Source organism: Anarhichas minor, unplaced genomic scaffold (assembly GCF_050575085.1).
Source record: "Anarhichas minor isolate MPS153535 unplaced genomic scaffold, ASM5057508v1 ptg000174l, whole genome shotgun sequence".
Taxonomy (NCBI): Eukaryota; Metazoa; Chordata; class Actinopteri; order Perciformes; family Anarhichadidae; genus Anarhichas; species Anarhichas minor.
Genome location: NW_027466620.1, coordinates 177,216 through 196,534, shown reverse-complemented (window position 1 = coordinate 196,534; position 19,319 = coordinate 177,216). Strand labels below are relative to the sequence as shown.

Below are 19,319 nucleotides of genomic sequence, written 5' to 3'. Positions count from 1 at the left end.
TGAAGCAGAGAAGCCGGCACAATGTAACACACAATAAATTCATTTTTCCACTGATTTCAAAGTCCAGACAATACAATACCTCATGATGTTGGAGGCATCTTCAGCATCAGGATCTGCACAGTATTTGTTGGCTAGGATTAGGCAGGCATCTGCTGCTTCGATCTATGTGTGGGAACCAAAGAAACAGGTATGTTAGCATGATAGTCAATTCATATTTACAGGCATCGAGCGTTAAACTAATTGTGTCTCTCTCACATTATGATTAAAAAAAATAGTGGGTTTTACTTGGGCCCGTTTCAATCAGTCATACTTCATATCAAAGTGGTTCAGACTTTTTCTTCCTCTCTGTTCTGTCTGTATTCATTTTGAAGAAATAAATAATAAAATATCCTGCTCTGTTTTCCTCTGCTCTCTATACCCACTAAAAATAAAAATAAATAACTGATGTTTTAAATGGAATTTGCTTTTAATCTGTCCAATTTACTCTACATATTAATTAAACAAGCGTTGTCTATAATGTTATGTGATTTCATCTCTCATGAAGATGTCACTGACAGTACCTTCACTCTGGCGAGGTCGTGAGGGTTGAGAACAGATCCCTGGTAGAACTCTACTTGGGTAAAATGGCGTTTGAATAAGGCTTCCAGCTCAAGATTAGGGGAAATACTAACACAGAGAAAAGAGGAGAGGGGTTAGCGTACCTCATATATATATCTGTATATATATATAGATATATATACAGATATATACAACACACAGGCTGCCTGTGTATTACATTGTGTTCTGCTACACGTGGTGAGGAAGGAAAAAATAACTTACTTATGGAGAAAAACTATTTCAACATTGACATCATCCCTGTCCTTGTGTAGGAAGTCTTTGAGGAAGTTGGAGACACTTTCGAGGGTAATATGACCACAGACCACAATATGCCTGGAAGGGGGGAAGAAATCATCTTGAGTGGGCAACATAAATCACTGGAGACACTGGCTTGTCTCCCGCAGATAATCAGTCAAACCAAAGCACTCTCGCATCTCAAACATAGACTAAAAAAGAATATATACATGTCAAAAAAATGCCATTTCAAAGCAAACAAGTAACTGAATTATATCTTCTTTTTTTGCCATAAAAGTGAACATTTTCCCCCATGTAATGAAAGTGGTTTAATTCTGCACAACAAGTCCAATCAAACACTCAACTCTGAACCACTTTAAAAAAATGTAAGATATAATCACACAGTCCACACTGGTAGGATTGTCTTCCGTTCTCAATATAAAAACTGTCCCCTCGGCCAAACCGCGCCTTTGTGAGCTGAATGCATGTTGACAAAGACATCTACATCAATATGCTTGTGCTTTTTTACAGAACATTACTAAAAACTTTCAAAGTGATTTGGAGGCTTGTGGTAGACACAAATTCTAAACAGGACCTCGGAGTATTTTGACGGGTCCGCTTGGCAAAACATGTAGCGCATTACAGCAAGGGGGAATCTGTCAGATTGTGCACAGGGCTGATTGCAGAAGTGAGGAAGTACAAAGTTAGATTGGAACGATTTTGGAGTTGAGGTTGTGACCCTGTTTGTCCTCTGACTGCACCGTAAGCCAGAGTGTTCAAGTTCAAAGATCAGCTTCACATTTACATCATGAGATGAGAGTCATTTGGCCAGTTTGGATGGTCACTGTCTGACAAGGGCTGAAATTTAAACTTCAAATTCTTAACTGTCTCAACAATTAAACTTCAGCTTTAATTCAATTTGTTCATGAAAATTTTCTTTTTGCTGTTTTTATTTTCTTTAAAGTTCATCTTCAGGTTATCTTGCTCCTTAAATGTTATTGTTGCTATTTTTTCAAATAATTTAACTAAGTAGTGAACGTTGTTGTTATTAAAAATGGTTGGAACTCAACCATGATATAGTTATATTAAGCAATTTAATCGCGCTAATCTGGCTGTATTTAAGACATTTTATATGCTTCATTTGCACTGTGGTAAGCTGAGCTATACCCTTCTGGAGTTAAAGTTAAATGTCATCAGGTCTTATTGCCAAACCCCTAAATGAGAAATCCAAACATGCTGAGTAGAATTCAGCCCTTATACTGACATGAATTAGTGTGGACACTCGGCAGACACCCTAATTACCCGATGGAGACCTGTAAGGCAATCTGTGTAATGACAATGGCCTTATCCACTACTTAGCAGGATGTGCCAGCAGACAAATGAACCACTTTAGTTTTGAGGGCCTGGATTCTGGACAGCTTTGCATTGAACACTATGAGTATTGGGTTACTCTTTCCTAAAATTAAAAAAAAATCACTGTGGTCATATTCTTATGATCAAACTAGATTTGTCTGAATCCATTATCAAACTCTTGTACACAAGAAGCAGACTCTGGCTAACGCAATAACCTTCAAAAGTTGATGCTTAAAATTATAGAATATTACTGACATCTGACTAAGTTTGGCAGGTTTAAAGGAAACAGATATTTATTGATGTTAGATGAGAACCATAGTCCAGATCACTTAATGTCCTCCTACTCTGTACCAGATGGACCGAGTAGGACTGAACTGAAGTGGACTTGGCAAAGTAATGTGACAGACATATTGAAAGAACGGCAGTCTGTGGATGTTGCAGGACATAATGGTCTTCGCAGATGTCGCCTCTGTCCTTTAAGAGGACCTAATGAGCAGCCGTGATGGCATGGCTGGCCAGAGTTGAGCAAAAGGGGCCGTGTGGTCTTACAAGCTGATGAGCTGAGATGTCTGTGGGCAGCCGGCAGTATTTGGCACAAGATGTCTCTCATTTCAAGAGATGAAGAACATTAGTCACGTTTTTCTATTCCCAGTATCCCAGATGCCCTTCAACAAGGGTAGAGGGAATATACAGATTTATATGGCGTATTGTTTAGTTTGTGTGGGTTCAGCATTAGGTTATTAATCTCTCCCTCACACACACACACACACACACACACACACACACACACACACACACACACACACACACACACACACACACACACACACACACACACACACACACACACACACACACACACACACACACTAGATGTAGTAGGTGATTTATCAGCAAAGCAAAACTTTCTTCCTCATGCTTTTTTCCTTCCCCCCATTTAAGTCTCTGTATTTAAGACAGAATAATTGTTGAAATATTATGCTTCGCTTGATAGACGTAATTAAAGTTGCCTCTTCTGAGTGGCATCAAATTGACTGCTAAGGTCTTTGGCTCGTTGAACAGGATAGCTTGAATAATTCAACCATTTATAATTGCTTCATGAACAAAATACCTTCCCCTCTGGTTAACCAGATTGAACCGTACAGTTTAAGCTACATGGACATTTTTACAAGAAAACCAAACACAACCCAGAAACCAGAAACTAAACAAAAGAGGGCACACAGTCACATTAAATACAAAGGGGTGTTACAGAGCGTGCACACACACAACATACAGTCAGGGAACATCCTAGGATGTCACTGGGGAACAGACAAAGAGCTCAAACATCAGCAACAGAGGCCACTCACTTGGTACTGCTCTAATCCTTAGGTCAGTAACGAAACTTTACTGCAAGAATCATCGTCAAAATGTTGCAATTTATACAACTTAGCTCTCATTTTATTTTTGTATTAAATATAAAGGCATCTCCTCTAATCAATTACAAGACGAATGCAGGTATATACTGTATAATGCACTTTGTAATTACAGTGCAATAGCATGCGGATTCTTTGGAAATGTACGTTTGATCATTGAGTCGCTCGCCCTTACAGTGGACTTTCAAAGGTGTACGTCAAAGTCCAGCCAGTGTTAAAGCCAGTTTCCACGTCAACCCCTCTGTTGAAGTTGGGGCTAATGGAAACCATGGAGCCATAATGGAAACCACAGAGCCCCGACTGCACTGGGCGCCAACAGAATGCAACACTTGTCATTATTATATCAGCACACGCAGGCTGAGTGCTGTCACTGCGCTCGTGGGCGTATGCTACACTGCACAGAGTACTATAAGCAACACCAGCATGAAACAGAAATGTCGTACAGATCCAACGTGAGTCCCTCTCACTTCCAAATAACCTTCGAGGCCTGTTTCAAATGACAGCGGCCAGGCAGCAAGATGAAATAAGGGATACATTTAAAATAGCTCACAATGTATCATGATCTCATTGTTTGTGAGCTTTGTAATCAGTCGGATACTTGTAATCTCCTAATCTCATTTCCATGATAGACTTTTTTTTTTTTGTGCTGACAGCTGCTAAATAACTGAACCCCGATGGCAAAGCTAAACCCACATGACAGAGCGGTTTTATCAATGTGTCAGGTCCAATACATGTAAACACCAAACAAATACAACTCTAAATGATCATCCAAAGAGCCTGGTGCCACTCTGAGCCTGTGTGTTTGGTGGGTATCTTCTGATTGTTACCATATGTTTTGCACTGTATGTCTAACCGAAGAGAGAGATGGTGGGGGGGTGCGGAAAGAGAAAATAAAGTGTGTGGGAGAAACTATCCTCGGCTTTGACAAGGGCTTCTCTCAACACACATCTGTGAGTCTGGGCTGAGGTCACTGGCCAAACATAACATTTCATCAATCTTATCTCAATGACAGGCAAACATTATCGAAGAAAAGCTTTTCTCCAATGCCTCGTTCTACTGCTGACTCGCTAGAATCGGAGAAGAGAAACGGAGTGACAAAGAGAATTAACTGCATAGTAGTAGATGTTGAGTGCCATAGCAGAGAATGAGGAGAACAGAGAAGAAGGAAAAAGAGGTCTACCCTCCCTGTTCTAGACACACCACATCTGGATTAAAATATATACCTGTGTGCTGAATATCATTACGGTTTGAGCCACGAGGGGAGGAGAACAGTACTGCAGAGTATTTACTGAAATGACCACGCATACTTCACAGTGCACTGGATCCTCTGCTGTGAGAGGCCATTTACACATATACATAAATAACAAAGAGTTTCTGGAGACAAACTCCACCAACACACAAACAGGAGAACCAGGCGAGCATCAAGAACCAAGCAGGCAAAGCAAGCCAAAAAGCAATTGAGAGCCTCCACTGGGAGCGAGGCATCCAGCATTCAGGGTGTGGGAGCTGACTGAAGATCAGGGCCAGAGTCATGTCAAGCGTTGATGATGCGATGGGCTAGCGTTGACATACGACGGGAAGATTACTTTTTCATGGAGTTCGCGGTCAATGAAAAAGCCTCATGACTGCAGGTCATAGAGAACATGCCAAAAATGATGCAGTTAAAGCAAAGTAATTCCATAAAACATGCAAAAAACAACATCAAGCAAAATGAGACAAGAAAAGAAATGATATCTTGCAATGGTCATTGGAATTGATGACCACCAATAATAATGCACTTGCAGATGGTTAAATCTTTCTATTTTCTTGTGGGAAAAAGATCCATTGGAAGCGGATAGTAGGGGTTTCATGACTATTTTCTTTCATTTAGAAATAAGTACTAAATTAATTTCTACAGGCAAGACTGTATTAATGAGGGACTAGATAAGAAATGGGACAACACAAAGTACACAAATATATTGAATAGAAGCACCACAGGTTAGTTCACTAAGTCTAAAATGTAGTAGTCATGAAAGCTCTATTTTCCGAATTAAATTAAAGCGCAACACAGGATGTTTCAAGGAGGACAGAGAAAGAAAATGAACGGCACACAAAAGACTCTGAGTGAAGGACAGATAGAGGCAGACAGAGAAGAGGACGAGGACAGACAGAGAGATTCAGAGAGAGTAAAAGGGCATGGACATGTGTGTCCTAATGGCCAAGGTCTCCAGTCACGCAGTGTGACTTGATGTTATAAAGTAACTTTACTGTTCTAATAAAAGTCAAGTTAACTAACCCCCAGTAACTATAAACTCCATGGGGGTGCACTTGAGTCACACAACCACACCTTGTCTGGATTCAAACTTACTTTCTGCCTCGTGTCGAGTTATAACTCCCTCCGTATTTCTTCCGATTAAGGATGAGAGCAGCAATTTCTGGCACGTAGCGAGCAAACATGGCCTACATGCATGGAACAGAAAAAAGAAAAAGGCATGCAGAGAGGGTTCCACCGCACACAGAAAGACAGCAGAACCATCTGGAATACTTACTTTCTCCCATTAACCGCACTATAGGAACCACCATATTTCTTTCGGTTTCCTATTAACTCTATGATTTCAGGGACGTAGCTGGCAAACATGGCCTAAGGAGAAGATAGAAGACAGAAGAAGAGACTAAAAAAGAGACTTACTACGCCGCAGCAGGGTGGTGGGGAAACTGGTGCAAGAATCCAGATTTCTTAGGGGGGAAATATTCCTTTGCTATTGAAATCAAGTTAAAAACTCTCTCACTGTCTGAAGAGACTTGATAAACTTCGAAAATTGGAGCAAGATCTTCATATACCCAAAAATCTTGTTTTTGCTGTAAAAAAAAAAAAAAAATAGCCCCCGTTTCTTAAAGGTAAAAGTTTAGGAACAGGTTTGTTCGGATGGAAAGAATTTTGTCACAGCTGATGAGTCTGTGACAGCACCCAATACCTTTCTGAATAGCAGACTTTTGGAAGGAGAATAAAAACCTATGTGCCATGTTTTGTCCAACAAACACAGATGATTTGGCAGGTTGATTTGAATAGGCCTGCCTGATGGTCCACAGCTGCAAAACACATTAAGACTCATTTGTTGGGCTGGAAAATGAGCTGGATGCATTTTGCAAAGTTGCACAGCCTGTTATCCTAGTGCAGGGTCGTGTTTAGTAAGTTTACCAACTAACAATCACTGACACTCCTCCTCGAGGCTAACATCTGCAATAAGAAACAAAGAGGTGCCCTTGCCCTTGTAAATACATACTTTAACTCGTACTTGGAAAGTGCACCTATCATCCATCAGCAGGAGTAACGTGAAATGATGTGAGTTCAATATGATCCCTGGCTTTAAAATATCTCAAGCCTGAAGTCATTATTTAGCCACTGCTGGTGATAGGAAGCAGGCTGGGGTACTAGCCTAAAGACTTCCAGAGCTCTCAGCGCTGAGGAAAGACACATAACCTATCACCATGGCCACAACAAGGTACACATCCACACAGCTGCAGGTCATCAGTGCATAGTGATAGCTGGCCAAATAAATACACAACACAGCGACTGTGATTTGGCTAAATCCTCCACTTCGTTGTTAGAGAAGTTGGAGGAGGCAGGGTCTTCGGTATGTGTATACGAGGTGTGTGAACACCCATGCGTGCCTGTGCTTAAGGTAATGTGCAAAGGGCAACCAATCGGGACGCTAGATCGGAGGAAGGTGAGCGGGACGGATTGGGAGGGTGCTGTTGCTATGGTAACAGTCAGGCTGGCCTAAGCCTCATCTCCCTGCCCCTGTGTTTGTTGGAATTGTGGGAAGAGACACGGGAGGAGGGGGTTTGTCCTGAAACCGCGACTGCTTTTAAGAGAACAGTAACAACATTATCAGACAGGAACTTGCACTCTTATCAGACAAATACAGGAGTGACATGTGAAGGGGAGGGGACGAGGGAGCACGTAGTACTATAACTACATGTAGACGGGATACAGCAGGCTAAACAGGAGGGTACAACTTCACTATGACAAGTAAATAACATCCACCGGGACAGGCGACATAGTTCTAACATTTCAAAAACAGCACTATGCTTGAATATCATACAATAAACTAAATCATTTAAATTCATTGTTCATTAATGTATCATGTTCAACAGTTGTATACAGTCTATTGATGGGGACAGGCAGGATTTAGGAGGGGATAAGGGGAGCGAGGGAGAAAGAAAAGCCTGATTTTACCAAACCACCGAGGATGAAGAAGACCATAAACAGGCGCCCCAAGGTGGTTTTTGCATAGACGTCCCCGTAGCCCACTGTAGACATTGTCACCATCAGCAAGTAGACACATTCCCAATAGGAAAGTGACTGGGAATTCTGGAAGTTTTCCCAAGGATCCCCTGAGTTTTCCACCTAAAATGGAGATGGGAGCGGGAATGAAGGACAATTAGAGATGACTCTCACCACAAGTCTGTAAACATTTTATAAAAGAGGTTCAGACAAAGCTTGCAGAGAGAAACTATTTGATCAAGTTTGATTAAATCCAGCTACAGATGCTGATGCATTCATCTTTGTTGAGTCATCCAGTATATTCTTTATATATATATTGAGCTAAGACTACCATCTAGTGGTAAAACAGTTTGATGCTCGACTGAGTTGTCGGGCAGAGCTACAAATACACAATGAATTCCTCTACAGGAATTTCAAAAAAATGTCACTCTACAAATATTTGTAGTTTTTTTCTAATTATTTTTTCTTGAACAGTTTGACAGTAGATTATGACAGGAGAAATGGGGAGCGAGGAGGCATACAAATAAAAGTCTCACTCACACTCGAACACTCTTCCTTGACTGTTAGGTCACCAGGACACCCAACCTGTGTTTTATATTAATAATATTATCTCTTGCCTGTAGAATATATCTCTGTTAGAAAAGTTATATGTTCATTCAAATTGTAAATCACAAAAATATTTATCTTTTTGAAAATACAGTTTATTATCGACAAATACAATTTATTTTGCACATGAATTGGTGGTTGTTTGCCTTCTGACCATTGATCATAATTTAACCTTTTATTTTCTACGACACACTTGCATTGTTGTATTGTCCCGGTTCCTCAGTTAGCATCCTCACTGGTTCATTAATCACCAGACCTTACTGGTCCTCACATCTGTCCACTTACCAAATGTATGAATCCAGCTGCTGTGAGCCATGTGCTTATGAAGATGGAACACAGGTTCACTAGCTTGATGGAGTTGCTGGGATGAAGAAGAAGAAGAGAAACCGTGAAACTCTCAAAGACGTTAGACCACAATGACAGAAAAACTGAGACTTGTGAGCTTGAATCCAACTTCCGAGGAGGAGGATGCTTAGAAAGAGGGCCACTTTCTAAACCTTTGCTATCTAACCCTGTTTATGTGCCAGTACAGTTATGGTACACAGGTGTAAGTATAGTGTTATGTTTACATACAATGTGAAAATGTTATTTATATCACACCATAAAAAAACATACAATTATGATACCTCATAAAATATGCATGTAGTTTAATACAAATTTAAGCAATTACTACCACATACTGTATATGACAATGACATGCAAACCAACCTGGCTTTTGCACACAGCTACTGCAGTGAAGATATTATTCTATGTGGTTACGATTCTTGCCAATGAATGAGAAAAGCTTTATTCTTACCTTGTTTTCAGGATATTCAAAAACTGTAGAATTTCCGAAAACTGTATCAATCTTAGTGCTCTCAGAAATCTTAAGCCTGTGAGACAGAGACACAGAAAGAGAGAAATTAGCATAAATGTGCATAAAGAACAACTGATGGCAACATTCAATTCACATTCAAATCTACTCGTATAAGTTGGATGTTTTCTAAAATATCTTTACAGTAGCACCAGAGAGACAGAACAGTGGCAGATATGAAGAAAGACAGCTGGACACAGACAACATGTATGAGCAATCCCATAGGATGGTACAGCACAGCGCCATAGGATGCAAAATGTACTCTGCGACACACCAGGATATGAAACGGAAGAAGTAGACACTTTATTCTAGATGATGCGTTGGAATTATTTATGCATTCATACAAGTTAGGAGGAACATCATGTGGCCTACTTTACATGAGCCTCAGTCTGCATCCAAGAGCATCTCGCTTAGGGATTAGAGAACAATGCGACACCTGCCTCATTGTCTTTTTTACATAACGCGACTGATCCAATGGAACGTGTGTATTCGCGTCTGTGCCTACGTGTGTGTCAGTTTGTGTCCCATTGAGACGATCTTTACAATAAGTTTACTAATTGCAAATGTAGGACAGTGGCCATATGCTCGTCAGCAAACATGTTTTAAAGACCAGCTAACTCTAATAGAGTAACACGTTATCTGCATAAATAAGGTACTAAACTAATTGTGTGCACCCCTTCCAGATAATACATGTCTATTCACTTCCACCAATGCCCTTACCCCAGATGGAGAGGATGCGCAAACAGGACCACACTGAATGATACAGTCCTGTCTGCCTTTCCTTTTGCTCCTGTCCATGATGGCCCTGCCTCACCCTGTACCCGTTCTGAAAAAGATCGCCACAGGACTTCTTTCGCCTCCACGCCTCTCGGATGGGCTCCAAATTAGCATTAGCAGTCGATATACGAGAAGCTTAGGAGGAATCATTATTTTAGAATCCCGTCCAAGGAATTTTCCTTTTTCTTCTTGCCAAGAAAGGAATTAAAAATTGCTGATCCAAAAATATTTAGGGCCTAGTATTTCAAAAGCACCTCCAGAAAATGACAAGAGATAATTCCTCAGACTTTACTATTCTGTAACAAGCTAATCTTCCTCAGTGCAGCGCCACAAAAGTTAAAAGTTCCTTGTAAAGAAAACAGCTATAAATACTTTGAAATCGATGGTCGCTGCTGCAGACAGAAGAGCTAAATAGACAGCTAGAAATCTATTGTTTGTTTAATCATACCAGCCTTGTCAGGGATTGTGTCTCAGTAAGCAAAATGTCAGCTCTAATGTATATGTTTTTTTTGTTGGTGTTAATCCTCACCACCCAAACAGATTTACCTTTCCATGCCCCTTTTAGTACTTTACTTTTAACCCTTTTTAAAGCTTTGTCTCCATCAACACACAGCTGTGTTGAACAGTCTGAACCCTGCCAGGGATTAGCAGAGATGAAGATAAAATGAAAACGCTGCAGAACAAAAACAGTGATCCTGACACTTTGATGATAGTTAGAGTTATTGGACAATCCAGGGCTGAGATCATTTCCACATGAAAAAACTTTTCGGGATTAGGGATCCATTCTTTAATGAAAACCTTTCAAAAAGGTAATTTTAACATGACTTCCAAATATTTTAGAGAAGTAATGCCTCTCAGTATACACCCACTTCATAAAAGCACACACACAAAATCTTTATACAACTAATTATGTTACTGTTTTGTGTAAAATCAAGTGCAATGCCATGAATGGCTTTAAGGACAAAAGTGCGCGCCATTGTCCGAATTTGTAAAAATGTTTGCGTCTTGTCTCTCATTGACTACAGGCTTTTTACACCGTCTTGTCTTTAAACAAATGTCGGACAACATGTCGTGCTCTTTTTTTGATTTAAAGCATACAACGTCCTTAATTAAGATTAAACCTGTCTGCCAAAATAATGTCAGTAAAATGACTCAGCTACGACATGTATCGTAAGTCTATTGAGTTGTCTAGTTACAATCAATGGTGGAAAGTCACAAAATACATTTAATCAAGTAGTTTAACTTAAATGCAATTTTGAGGTACTTGTAACAGAGTATTTTTACTTTAACATACATATGATGAGTACTTCTCTCACCACTTGCTATGACAAATTGATTATGGTACTACACTGAAGCAGTTGTTTATGTCTGTGTATTAAATGAAATCGTGGAATTCTCAAGTGAATAAGCGGATAAATGTTTTTCAGGTATTATTTAATTTAAGAAAAAGTTAATAGATTGAATGATAGGACTAAAGTAATAGTTATTCTTAGCAGTGTATTTGCATGCTCATATGTCATTTTAATGTACAGTACAAGTTTTCTTGTTTTTGCTCCTTTTCAGTCATTGAATATGTAAGTTTACTAGATTGGCATGGATATTTTGAGTAACATTTTGTGTTGGAAGTATATAGAAAAATGAGGAACAAATGTTTTTTAGATTGAAAAGTAACATCAACAATTGCGTGGCAATATTAGATATTGTACCAAAATGTCCAGTGATAGAGTGATGGAGCCCGCCTGGGGCTGCATCTGTGTTTGTGTTATACTGTGTGTGTGTGTGTGTGTGTGTGTGTGTGTGTGTGTGTGTGTGTGTGTGTGTGTGTGTGTGTGTGTGTGTGTGTGTGTGTGTGTGTTGTTCTGTATTCAACACTACAATATCTGTTCTGGAGACTTTCCTCCTAACTGGGGAAAAAAATCTGGTCCCCCAACGTAAGCATTTATTTGAATTTAGTCAATAAAATGTCCTCACAAGCATAGTAATACATGTTTGTGTGTGTTTATATGTGTGCATGTGTGGAAAAACTGTCGGTGAAATTCTGCTCCCCTGAACACGTGTTCATGCATGACAAAATCTCCTTCCCACACATGTCAAAGCCTCTTGCACACATACACACACACACACACACACACACACACACACACACACACGCACACACAAGGTTCAGCTATAGCCAGATGCTCATTCAAAAAGGGTTTTCTGGTCTGTGCCCACTCTGACTTCATTGAGGATTTGCGAGCCGAAGTCACATGTTCTAGCAGAGCAGACTGGGACCTTTTATCAATCACCAGACTGTGATTTTACATCTGGGATGATACCGACAGTCAACGAAGCCATGGATTAGATTATATGATGCTATGCAGCACTAACACACACACACACACTGCTAGTGTAGCACTGGTTCTTATGTCATGCTGGATAGACAGCACGTGCATATTAAATTCAAACACCAGCAACACATTTTTTCAAAGCTTACAACTCAACTCATTGCCTGTGCAATAATGCAACATGCAATACCGTGACAAGTGAGGAGCCTGGCTGCAGCAAAGAGGCTTAAACTTCCCAAAAATTAGCTTCACTCTCTTGACTGTACATGGTGGCTTCCTGCCAGCGACTGAGGTCCATATAAGGCAGATGCACTTCAGTAAGCCTCTTTCAGCAGGAAAACACAAGCGACCATGAAACAGTATACTAAAGCACCACTAGGGGGCAGTAACAGGCTAGAATTAGAGCCATGCCTAAAGGCTACGACAGTATTCTACATTCTTAAAGCAAGTACAGCTTCACATCAACGTTTAGGTTGCTACCACAAAATCAAAGTACAAGTACAATTAATCTCTTTGGAGTACAAAATGATCTTACAATAAACTCATGATGCCATTTACTTTAAAAAACGGTTCCGTTTCAAAAACAACCACAGCCAGCATTGTTGTTCCTTGTGTTTTTTTTAATGACCAAGGAGTAAAGTTAACTAGCAGGGTGTGAGAAATGGGGCTCAGTTGCAAGATGAGCTACTAGCACCTTTCCGCCAAATGCTAATCCTACATTGCGCGGACTCTCTTGAGAGCAATGCTCAGTTCTTTACAACCACCCTGGCTTCCTCGAACAAAACCTGCTAAAGAACGGTATGTACACACTTAACTAAATTAAAGTAACACCAACTAGATTAGTCCATTGATTATTAGAAAAGCCATAATGGCCCTGTCAAGCGTGAGGATATATATATAGGGGCAAATAGTTTTTAGGGAAGTGTAAATGTAATTTATGTATCAGGGAATATCAAAAGTTACCAAAGGAAAGCAGCATCAGTAATATGGCACTATATCTGGACATTGTCTCAGAATATTATACTGATTACTTGTGCTTATTTTCCTGTCACAACATGGTGCTGTATGTAAGCATAAGCCATAAGCCATGCCAGTGGGAGTTATGTTACTATAAAGCTCTGTGGTTACAGTATATATGTCAAACACTGCAAAAATAAATATGCTCTAATGTTTGAAGGACATGCAACCTGATATATTGTCCTTGCAAAAAAATAGTACACAACAACTCACACTGCAGCTGTATTGTATATAAAAGGTGTCTTCGCTTTCTACATCAAGCCCATGTGCAGGATATTTAATGATCACAGGTAATTAATGACTGCAGAATGTCAGGCAGCAGCCAGACCATCCTTTCACAGTCTTTCATCATCCTCATTAAGGCCCCAACACCAACGGCTTTCTGGGGATGAGATGAGGACACCTTACATCATGAATACCAGAAACCAGATTACTGGACTTGGCCATATCTAATTCATTACACGGCTTGTTCCCTGTGAAATTCATGGCCATCGTAAGCCTCTTAAGAAAACTTTAGCACCTCAGAGAATAGACTTTCACAGTTTCATATGACTTTTTATATTACTAGATTAAGTGATTCCAGTGTGCGTGTGAAAATAAAGAACATAGAAGGCAGTCCTTCCAAATCCCTGACAGTTTAGAGTCTAGTTTATGTCACGCAATTAGGGACAATTAAGGTTTATTTCAACGTCTTACTTTCATAGTTTTGGCCATCATTTCTATCAGGTATAATAAGATTGATATTGTATATAAGACAAATTGAGAATCAATTGATTTAACGTTTAATTAAAAAAATGAATCTTCTCAGCACCCAAGGTAAAGTCTTATTTTTGTTTGACCAACTCGGAAAACCCAAAGTTATTCAACCTACAATGTTTCAAAACACAAAAGCAGCAAATCCTGACATTTGGCATTTTTGCCAGAAATGATAAATGGAATATTTTAAAAAGTCACTGATTCATTTCCTGCCACTCTACCAATCAGTTCATTTACAAATCCTTACTGCTCTAGTTTATAATAATCTAATCTCTTATTTTGAAGTAAGACTTAAATAAGCACCGCCAAAATGTTGGTCAAATTCTACGATTGCACAGGAAAAATGTGTGCAAATAACATAGTAGGTCTAATTTGTCAACGTAAATTTGGCTAACCTAGAGATTTGTTTAAACCCTGTATGATAAATGTGTTGCTCATGTTTCCTTCCCAGTTTGACGTCTTTTTTGCAATATTATCCAGTTCTCATATCTCAGAAATATAGTTATTGCTAGTTAATATTATGGACCTTTTTCACAGCAGACATTTTGACTTGCCATAGCAGGAAAAGCACAGAAATTACAAATAGCATTAACAACAGCTCCATTCTGTTCAAGTGTGCCTGTAAACCATGACAGTGTGGCAGCGAACCAACAGGACCCTGAAACTGAGGTGCCTAATTGGAATTCAGCCATCATTCATTTTAATACCTCTACATGCTTTTCCTTGGGTCTAATGAGACACATTTTGACAAAATAAGAGAGAAAAAAACCAGGATCTTTACTCTTTTTGAGATAAATGTGAACAGTATCTAGCTCCATATGTCTAAGTGTTTTCTGCTTGGAGAACCTAAACTCCTTTGACTATATTTCATATAATAGCTCATATTCTGACATAACAGCCTTGGTGGTCCAATGTCTTGCTCAGCTAAACATTGGATTAGCAATCAGCTGAGTTGTAAATGAAGTATTACCATGTAGTATATATGGTTATGAAAGTACGTTTTAAAATTGGCAGTGCACTCGAAAAAGAATACAGCTACAAAGAAACTATTTTTACTGCAGTGTAATTTAGGCCACAATACTCTGAATGCACTGAGAAAAGTAGGTCGTTACGTAATGCAGGTTAGGGTGTTTTCCAGTCTGCCCATGCGAGAGAGTGTGTATGGAAGTGTGTACATGTGTGTATGGGGAGAACACATGCTTTCCATGTGCATTTTTTGTGTGAGTGTGAAGGAGCCCATTAGATGGCAGTTATGGACCGCTGTGAGGTATTCCAGGTGCAACGCAGCAATTACCAATAACACACACACACAAACACAGACACACACACAGAGCCACAGCCCATTTCTGAGTTACTCTCACTCCCATTAGCCAATCCACTCTGCTGTGTTCCCTGAAACATCAGAGGAACCCAGCCCTGTCACTTTCAATGATGAGGGAAAGTTGACTGCAGCCCAAAGCAAGAGGGCCTTGGAGACACAGTCCCAGTAATGGGGAGACAGAAGGGGGACTGAGAGGCAAAGGGAGAGACAGGGAGTGATAAAAGGAGGGGTGACATGTGAAGATAGAAGGCAAAAAAAGAAATGGAGCGGAAAGACGGAGGTGTTGAGAATAAATATGTGAAAAACGGTATGAGAAAGCAAGAAATGATCAGGCTAAACAGTGAGAACGAAGGAGAGAGTCAAAGCGAGATAGAAGGAAACAGCTGAAAGAGATATGCAGACTTACCGAGCCAGCTTCTGTTCAAGTAAACAGAAACGAACACGGGAGGAACCGTGAAGAAGTCGACCACTGAGTTGACCTCCAGCCAAAACCACAGCTTATCATTTGCCGCTATAAACTGTCAAAAGAAAAGAGATGGCATCGAGAATTTTTATTTCATATACGAATTGCTACCTCTCCACCACAGCCCACCATTCAAACTGCATGCTATGTCTCCTTTCTGGCATCGCTGACACACCGTATAGAATGACAAAAGCTTCACCCCACTTGCTGAGTCATGCGAGCGGTTGGTGGTGTAAGCAGCTTATGAGTTTATTCATTCATTCATTCAGGACGGCAGGCTTGCGTTTGCACCACTGGAATGCTGCACTGGCATGGCAGCCATGCTAGCAACAGCATAACATCAGTGTCAGTTAAAATTAAAGGCATTCTGTGTGAGTATTCATTGGTGTCTGTCTATTTGTAAGCATTGTTGGTTGTCCTGTAAAAAAAAAGCCGATGAAAAAATTCAATATACTGGGATGTGGGTTGAAAATAATATAACTTTTGTAGGATGCTATATATTTGAATGCATGTAAAACAATGCATGCCTATGGCTGTGTGCATATTGTTTGTGCCAGTGTGTTTGACAGCATGTCTGTATACGTGTACAGTGAATGCAGGTACGAGTGAGTGTGTGCTTGTTGTGTGCACGTGTGAGCATGCAGGTGCCAACTTACCCGTAGGCCAAAATAAAGCAGGAAGAAGACGTTGAAGGCCATATCGATTTGTAACGTGAAATCTTTGTAGAAGTTCTGGCAGGATTCTATTGGACTAGAGAACAGAGAGAGAAAAAAAACCTTTTACTGGCATGAACTGATACTGATGAAGAGAAGGGTCTTTCATCTCTTTCATACCATAAACACACAGTAGGCAAACACCCGGGGACCCGGCTATATTCCCATGGAAGTAATGTCATTTCCTCGGCTTTTTTCTTTGTTTTTAAGTTAGTATATGAGTTTGATATCAGTATAGGGAATATGTCATTTTTTGAATTATTATTTGAATAATTTATGTCATATGCATTGAATGTGTTGTAACTCTGTTATGTTGTTCATTCTGTACACATGCTCTCGCTAAGGTCTCTTCCTTTTTTTTTTTACAGTTTTTCCTGTTCCGATGTGAGAGTCCTGGGACGTCATACTGTATGTGTACAGATTGTAAAGCCCCCTGAGGCAAATTTGTGATTTGTGATTTCGATACTAAATAAATTGAATTGAATTGAATGTGTGAAATCACAATATTAAAATACCATAATTAATAAATATCAAATATCACACACAACATGTTCGCGATATGTCACAATATGCTTAATATATGCAAAACCACACGTATTGCATTGTTATGCATTACGTCAAACAGAACTCTGCATACATGTAACATGTAATTTAACTTTGTTAGTTTTTAATCACAGTTTATTTGGAGTTTGGTAAAACAATAATACAATACAATTCCGCCAAAAGAGGTTGACTTATCGTTCAGCCCTACATATCAGGATAATCATAAATGTATGCGGTGACTTCTCCCTTTTTTTCTTCAGAGATGCTTCTGTGACCTCATCCTGATCACCTTTCCTCAGTTCAGCTCACAGGACTGATAAGAAACCGCTCTCTGGTGACAACAGTCAGCTTGAAGTTGTAACGGTCAAATGGCGCTGACCACTGCTGGCCATTTAATACTGACCGAGGTATTTGACTGAGAAAACCGCTGTTAATGTAAATTAATTTGAACAAAACATGGGAGTCAAAACACTATTAATGACACACATTTTGTGATATGCCATTGAGTTTCAATGACATTGTGCAATTCCTCCTCTGAGCCCTAGGGGGATAAAAGACCCGCTGTCAACCAAGATACAGATGAAAGTAAAGTGAAATTGGTGGTTGCTTTCATGTGACAGTGCATTCAGCATGCATACATTAAGCAGCATCCGTCAAACATAAATATTCCAACAGATTTTCCCTCATATGACAGAGACTCCGCACGAAGAAAGAGACAGCATAGCTCTCTCCATCTAACAGAGTGGAATAGCGAGCGCGGTGTTGCTTAAAAAAAAAAGGCAGATGATGATAAATGAGTCGTGATCTGTGTGGTCTGTCATGTAATCCGTCTTCATGTTTACCTTGTGATGATTAGAGGGGCTGCCCTTCACAAAAGCAATAAGAGGCAGTTTGCCCACCCTATTCTTCACTTGGTCACGGGCCTATAGCATTTTGCTACTGAGTAATGAGGAATCCCACTGCGGGAAAAACATGAATTTGCATTATTGTTTGGCTGACTATAGGCGACCTTCGGGAATGTACAGATTGGCAAGGGAACAACACACATGGCCATTGCAAGAGTACACAGTTACAAGTCCCATGTGTTTAAATTCAAACATTGAAGTATACATCGGTATGCATGGAGCCCATAGAGGCACAGTGTGAGATCCTGAGCAGAGCTTACTGCGTAACGAAAAAACCTCCAGAGGTAGAGAGGAGTGAGGCTTAATCATCTTCCAGTTAACATCAAACATGTTATCTCATGATCCATTATGATGGATGACTGAGTACAGACATGTTGGACGTATTGCTCCAAGAGGATGATCCGACTTCTCATTCATGCGTCTGCCTCGAGCATATCCGAAGGACTGATGTGATCTTTAAGATGACGTAGAACCCTGGCTCCAGTCCAGAATTATTAGAATGAGTCTGGTTTGTGCAGCAGTTGTTTAAAAACTAAAGTGACTTTTTTTGGTTGAAAGGCATTTTCTCATACAAGTGCCATCAGACTTCGGACAGAGGCTAATTCGCTTCTGATCCCTAGACGGAGTAAACATTGATCTGGCCTAAATACTCAATTAATAACTCGCCACCGGCATCTCTTCGTGATTCTGTAGGCATCGAACTAAACGCGAATGCTAAAACGAACCATAAATAATAAATTGAACCTACAGCCTAAGCATGCACAATATTCCTCACATCCGTCTACACAACACGCAAGCGCATGCTCCCAAAAAAAGATCTGAAGCCACAACCTTAGCTAACCTTAAAGTCCCTTGTGCAAGAGATTGCACACACCTACGCTAACACAAATGCACTTATGCACACACACACACAGACGCAGATGGTGCACACTGAAGACACCATTTGGAGTGGTCACTGTGGCATTTCCCCCTCAGGCCCAGCTCTGGCCTAATTCTGTACAACCGCTCATCTACAGTCACGTGACCCAAAGCATTCTCAATAACACAGAGGGAGCATGGCGGCACACAGCAGGAGCCGGGTGGTACATTCAATTTGTCTTGATTTGGCACTATATGGCAGCACAATTGCTGCACTCTGAGAGCTTTAATTTTGTCATTTTTATAATCATTATTTA

At 40.1% G+C, this 19,319-nt stretch overlaps 1 protein-coding gene across 10 annotated transcripts in view; it reads right to left on the bottom strand.

Moving 5' to 3' along the window:
• The window catches only part of kcnma1a (potassium large conductance calcium-activated channel, subfamily M, alpha member 1a), a 121,227-nt gene that overhangs the window by 39,543 nt on the left and 62,365 nt on the right, over positions 1-19,319 (bottom strand). For all 10 annotated transcript variants that reach the window (XM_076085571.1, XM_076085567.1, XM_076085575.1 and 7 more), the window contains exons 4-12: positions 16,640-16,733; positions 15,927-16,038; positions 9,266-9,341; positions 8,755-8,830; positions 7,816-7,986; positions 6,125-6,216; positions 820-930; positions 561-666; positions 80-162 (exon numbers count right to left, since the gene is read on the bottom strand). In XM_076085571.1, coding sequence (XP_075941686.1) covers positions 80-162; positions 561-666; positions 820-930; positions 6,125-6,216; positions 7,816-7,986; positions 8,755-8,830; positions 9,266-9,341; positions 15,927-16,038; positions 16,640-16,733 — 921 coding nt within the window. The remainder of the gene's footprint in view (positions 1-79; positions 163-560; positions 667-819; positions 931-6,124; positions 6,217-7,815; positions 7,987-8,754; positions 8,831-9,265; positions 9,342-15,926; positions 16,039-16,639; positions 16,734-19,319) is intronic.